The 6,503-nt window shown below is 35.4% G+C and overlaps 1 protein-coding gene across 1 annotated transcript; it reads right to left on the bottom strand.

Annotated features, from left to right (window-relative positions):
- Window positions 1–533: 533 nt before the first annotated feature.
- OR1C1 (olfactory receptor family 1 subfamily C member 1) lies at window positions 534–6,253 on the bottom strand. Its single transcript, XM_055380993.2, has 2 exons — window positions 6,109–6,253; window positions 534–4,108 (listed from the first exon to the last, which is right to left on the bottom strand). Exons 1-2 carry the CDS (start codon window positions 6,186–6,188, stop codon window positions 3,151–3,153), a joined length of 1,038 nt encoding a protein of 345 aa, XP_055236968.2. The 5' UTR covers window positions 6,189–6,253; the 3' UTR covers window positions 534–3,150.
- Between the last annotated feature and the right edge of the window lie 250 nt (window positions 6,254–6,503).

Below are 6,503 nucleotides of genomic sequence, written 5' to 3'. Positions count from 1 at the left end.
AGCCAAAATTGACAAATGGGATCTAATCAAACTAAAGAGCTTCTGCACAGCAAAAGAAACTACCATCAGAGTGAATAGGCAACCTACAGAATGGGAGAAAATTTTTGCAACCTACTCATCTGACAAAGGGCTAATATCCAGAATATACCGTTAGCATTCTTAATGAATCACTTACTATTGCATGATTTTGTAACATCATGTATTGGTCATCTAGCAAATACTGGCTCACAGAATGATGCAGACCTTCTTAATATACTTCATTATACAATGCCAAAGTCAATTATGTTTATTAACAACACTACTAATCTCATCAGAAAGATCTATAATTATTGAGAAAACATCAAGCTCATGTGAATAACACAAGTTTCCAAAATTCAAATTTTGATTTGAAACTCAAATTTTATTATGAGCAACTCATATATATGTATATCTATATTTAATAATATATAGTTTCAAATACCTGGAAGGATAATATTTAATGTTCTCAACATAAACAAGTAATAAGTGTTTGAGATGATGGATATGTCAATTACCTTGATCTGATACCTGTACATTATATTTATCAAAACATCCCTGTGTACTCCATAAGTATGTATGATTATTTTGTGCCAATTAAATTTTAAAATGCAATAAAAAGATACAGTAATCAAAAATGGCATGGTACTGGCATAAAAATAGACACATAGAAATAAATTGATACATTCATGGTCAATTGATCTTTGACAAAGGTGGTAAGGACACACAATATGGAATGGACCATCTCTTCAATAAGTGGTTTTAGAACAACTGATTATCCATATGAAGATGAATGGAATTGGACCCTTATCTCACACCATATACAAAAATCAACTCAAAATATATTAAACACATAAACAGAAGACCAGAAACTATAAAACTAATAGAAGAAAGCACAGGGGGAAAGCTCTATGACATTGGTATGCATGATAATCTTTTAGATATGACTCCCACAATTGACAAAACTAAAATTAACAAGTGCTAGTAAATTAAACTAAAAGTCCTTTACAGCAAAGGTAACAACCAATAGAATGAAGAGATGACCTACAAAATGGGAGAAAATATTTGCAAATCATACATCTGATAAGGAGTTAATATTCAAAGTATATAAGGAGTTCAAATAACTCAGTAGCAAAAAACTGCCCAATAACCCAATTTTTAAAAAGAGCAAAGTACTTGAATAGACATTTCTCACCAGAAGACATTCAAATTGCCAACAGATATGAAAAAAATGCTCAAAATCATTATTCATAAGGGAAATGCCAATTAAAACCACAGTGAGATGCACCTCACACTTGTCTGAGTGGCTATGAAAAAAGTCAAAAGATAAAAAAGTTTGATGAGTGTATGGAGGAAAAAGAATCTTTCTTCACTATCGGTGGGAATGTAGATTAGTATAGCCCTTATGGAAAACAGTATGACGTTTACTCAAAAAATTAAAAATAGAACTACTGTACGATCCAGCAATCACTATTGGGTATACATCCAAGAGAAATGAAATCAGTATGTCAATATAATATTGGATGTCATGGGGTAGTAGGCTGCCCAACCTGAAACTGGCCTGGGGGATATTTGAAAGCCTAACATGGATGGTCTCTAAACCCTAGCAGTGTCCTGCACCGAAACTTCTAAGCTTAAACAGTTTTCTACACCTACACTCTAGTGAAGGATTGAATTCACTTTTGTGACATAATCTTTTAACTACAGACACGTCTTACCCATTTTTATTGGGTAAAACTGAAGTTACAATTTACTTCACCAATGCTTTTATTTATTTATTTATATTCTGAGAATCTACATTTTTAAACTGTTATTTTAGATTCAGGGGTACGTGTGCAGATTTGCGCAGGTAAATTGCCTGTCACAGGAGTTTGGTATACATATTATTTCATCACCCATGTAATAACCATAGCTCCTAATAGGTATTTTTTTAACCCTATTTGGTATTATAAATTAGGTATACATGTTAGAAGAGCTAAAATATCTATATCAACATTGTTGCTTTTTTGAAGAAACTTTTTTTCCCTGAATGGATTTAAATTTTCTTATGTATGTATGTATTTGGTCTTCCTTGAGAAAGGGTGCATGTGTGTGTTTATAAGGTTTTAAATATTATACATGTGTTCGTTCAAGAAATTACAGAGGTCTGTGAGCAGACATTTTAATTCTAGAAAAGGACAGGCAGAAATGATCTTAGTTCATTCTCAGATGTAAAATTGTAGAAAGGAACCGGAATAGGTTGAATAAACAACTAGATTGGATTGGATGGTTAATATCTTAAATGGAGTCTATTTAATTGAATGACCTCAAATATAATTATTTTTGCATACAGTATGTTAATTTTTTGTTAGGAAAGCAAGATAAAATAAAACCCAAGGGATTGGGCATGAGGCTTTGTTTTGAAAGAAGTTAATGTATTCCCCATATGAAAAATGCAGCTGAGAACCTGATCTCTTCTCTAAAGATATTGTATACCCAAAGCACTCCTAGTTGTTGGGGGAGATCAGCTAGCCTCTGCCCTATAAAGATGGCTGGGAGATTCTGAGTTCCTCCATGCCTGAGATCAATTAGGGACACACATGACAAGGACATGTGTCAATAGAATAAAATCATTGACTGTATTTGAAGTGAGAGGGGATTGGAGGAAAGCATACATACTTTAAAACTTGAATAAATTATTTTAGTGATTTTTAAGAAGACTCACTATTTAAAATGTGTTCTACCACATTGTCGAATTAACATTAGAATTTATGCCCCTTTAATTCTAAATCTGAACTCACAGACAAGAAGTTTAGGAAAATTTATCTTAATATGTAGCATTTGGGAACTATATCACAGAGATTCTAATCACTAAGGTATATTTGTACTGGAGTCAGAAACTATTTATCAGCTATGGGTTTTATGCAGACTATTTAACTTCCCTAAGATTCACTTTCTGTATAAATAATGCTATATGGTTTTTATATATTTACTCAAAGGATTTAATGTGATAATTCATATAAAGTGCTTCACACGATTTCCAGCATAAGGGAGACATTTAATAGCAGTTGGTTTCTCGTCTCACTGTTATTGTGAGCATCTAGTCACACTTTCTTATCACCACATTAGTATTATTTAATTCAGTCACTGAGGTCATTATTGCTGCTGAAAGACTGTGCACTTGAAAAGCATTTTCTGAAGTCCCCTCTTCATATCCCTGTTCCTTAGGGTATAGATGAAAGGATTCAGCATCGGAGCCACCATTGAATACATGATGGTTGACAGAGTGTCGCTCTCAGGCATATGGGGGGATGAAGGGCTGAAATAGACGGCGATGGCTGTGCCATAAAACAACACCACCACTGACAGGTGGCAGCTGCAGGTGGAAACAGCTCTCTGCTTGCCCTGAGTAGAGGTGATCTTCAGAACAGTGGAGAAGATAAGTCCATAAGATATGAGGATACAGACAAGGGGCATGAGAGCCAATAGACCTCCTACTGCAAAAATGATCATTACATTGAAGGAGATGTCAGAGCAAGAGAGCTGCAGGAGAGGATTGAGATCACAGAAGAAATGATGGATGATATTGGAGGCACAGAAGGACAGCTGTGCTATTAGGACAGTATGCAGGAGGGCGTGGAGGTAAGTAACAAGCCACAGTCCAGCCACTAGCTGGACACAAAGGCACAGGTTCATTCTGGCGGTGTAATGTAAGGGGTGGCAAATCGCCACATATCTATCATACGCCATCACACACAGAAGGAGGCTGTCCATATTCACAAAAGAAATGAAGAAGAAGAGCTGGGTGAGGCAGCCTGCAAAAGAGATAGTCTTGGTGCCAGTCAAGATATTCACTACCATTTGGGGGACTGTAGTCGACGTAAAGCAGATGTCAACAAAGGCCAAGTTACTAAGGAAGAAGTACATAGGGGAATGGAGGTGAGAGTCAAAGCCAATCGTCGCAATGATGAGCATGTTCCCCAAGGTGGCGGCTAAATACATACAGAGAAAGAGCACAGACAGGAGGTGCTGCTGCACTGCTGAGCTAGGAAGTCCCAGAAGGACGAATTCCCTGACAACTGTTAGATTTCTTTTTTCCATATTCCCAACAAATCTAGAAAAATAAGTTATTAAATTGTAAAAGCCAGCAGTGTTAAGTCTCTTATTCATGAGAGAGAGACAGTGTGTGTGTGTTTGTGTGTGTGTGTGTGTGTGTGTGTGCATGCGTGCGCAGGTAAGTAGCATCCAAACTTGCTTGCTTGAATGCTTTCCAATGACATCTTGTGTTTATGATATTCTGTCTTCATAGTCACATAGACATGCTGGACATGTCAGTATCAACTTCTTTCAAGACTGACTTCTTCCCCCAAAAGAAAATGCAAATTATGTGAATAATAACCATTTTAATTGGGTTATTTTGCCTTGTCTACAGTAACCACAAAATTCATATCGACTTTATATATAAGGTTATTTGTTATTTTTTTAGTAGTCAAGCTATTTATGCTTACCCAGTAGAAATATTTACCTTTAATAAATAATATTCCTCCCAATCTGATGCTTATACTTATGATGGAAGATATCCTCATGTTAGCTTTCTTTTCTTTTAACGTATTTGGTCACTGATAACTGCAAGCTCAGCTCTGTTCCTTGGGTTGACCATTGCTGTTTTGGTCTCTGCTCATCATTTGGTGGAGCCTCTGACTTGTGTAGTAAGTCATTGAGAGCCCAGTGTTTGTGGCCTGTGCTTTCAGGACCCTTCCTTGTAGCATCTTGTTCATACTACCTTCTCTAGAAGGTGCCAGTATTCTCCCATACCTATCAACATTTTTCATAGAGTGTCTTACTTCTTGACGTCCCTCACTGTACTCTCCAACTTCTCACTTCTGTATCAATCCAATTTATACCTTCTTTTTAATTATAAAAATTATCAAATTATACAAAGTGTTGTATAACAATAAGCAAGCAAACATACATCATTCATGTAATCCGTACTTTCCTTCAGCAAACATTTATTGAGCAATTTCTATGATCCAGGTGCTGTGCACAATTTAAGACCAAAGATTTTTTCTGACTGAAGCAAAATTTGTGATACCTTCCCAAACATTCTCCTTGACATCTGAGGCCTTTCTAGTCTTTTCAAACCTATATTTTTTCAGTTATGTTATTTAAGCCATATGGCTATCAAGTAAAGGACATGTTGTAGAAGTGGGAAGAGATTTGGAATTTTTAGTCCAAGTATCATTATTTTCTCACAATATTCCAAGAGTTATCTAGGACTTCTATTTTATTGATTTGTATGACAAGGATCCTAATGAAAATAACATAATGTAGCACTAGATAATATACATGTTCTGGTTTTATGCTAAGACAGCTGATTAACCCTAGAGAACACAATGCAGTGTATTTGTTTCTATTACAATGTTTTGAATTCCAACTTAATCAGAAACCTCACTAACACTAATTATTACATTCATCTTCCTCTGATTCCTGTCAACTTTAATTAAGTTCCATGCACCCCCTTTTGCCCAACTTGAAGCATGTCAGGATAAAATCTGTACGGAAAAGAAACTATGCATGTATTTGCATGCCTTTGAGGGAGAAGCACTCTTTCAAAGACAGTTTCCTTCCCCTGTAGGCACTATCAGTTACATCATTTTTATTAATCTCATACTCACTATACAATATTCCTTTCATGACAAGCATAACAATTCCCCTTTTTCTTGGTCTACTTCATTGTAGTTAGTGAAATTTTAAGGAAAGAATTGCGATTTATTATATCGAATCCTTAGGATATAACACATATATGCACGTAGTTTGCACAGAATTGGTGCAAAAGAGTGCTTATGGAAACAACAAATGAATGAAAAATTCTGGAGAAATCATTTGATTATATAATGAATATATGAGTTTTGCAAGATATCTTTTAATTCTATATTCTCATTTGCAGCACATCATCTTAATTTCAAAATTTTCTCAACTAGGATTTGGAAAAAGTTAGTCCACCATTGAAATGCTTAACAGCTTCGTCAAAAAACTTCCATGCATTACAACTCAAAGGATTATACATTAGGTATGTCTTCACTAAAACAAAGAAAAAAATGTATGAATACATACCCTTTTCTGAGACCTTTGCCACCTATGACTTTTCTCTTTCCTGAATATCCAATCACAAAAGCATAGATGGACCTATGCATTGATTCAGATTTCTAGTCAAGAGTGAAAAAGAGAAGAAGGAGATATAGACAAGTGTGTTTCTTTCGACAGAGAATAACAGTATCTCACGGGGGGAGTACTTGGTTAGATTCATTTATTTTGATAATACAAAGGGGGCAGGCCTTTGACAGGGCACAGTTTTGTCCCTTGAGATCAGCACCCAAGAGGCTTCATGAAATTCTAAATTTAGCTTCTAATGACTTTAGTTTATAAATTGGTTTTTCTCTTATTTTGAAGAGAAGGCAAACACAGGGGGAAATATTGTATGCAGGAAGAAAGCATGAAAGCTCATGAAG

Source organism: Gorilla gorilla, chromosome 1 (genome assembly GCF_029281585.2).
Source record: "Gorilla gorilla gorilla isolate KB3781 chromosome 1, NHGRI_mGorGor1-v2.1_pri, whole genome shotgun sequence".
In the NCBI taxonomy this organism is placed as follows: domain Eukaryota; kingdom Metazoa; phylum Chordata; class Mammalia; order Primates; family Hominidae; genus Gorilla; species Gorilla gorilla.
Note: the sequence above shows the minus strand (reverse complement) of the source record. Positions and strands in the feature narration are given on the sequence as shown.

Excerpts from the sequence above, each read along its gene's own strand:
- OR1C1 (XM_055380993.2), bottom strand. The coding sequence starts at position 6,188 with ATGCATAGGTCCATCTATGCTTTTGTGATTGGATATTCAGGAAAGAGA. Across the intron at positions 4,109-6,108 it reads GGCAAAGGTCTCAGAAAAGG|ATTTGTTGGGAATATGGAAA; the intron begins GTATGTATTCAT and ends TTATTTTTCTAG.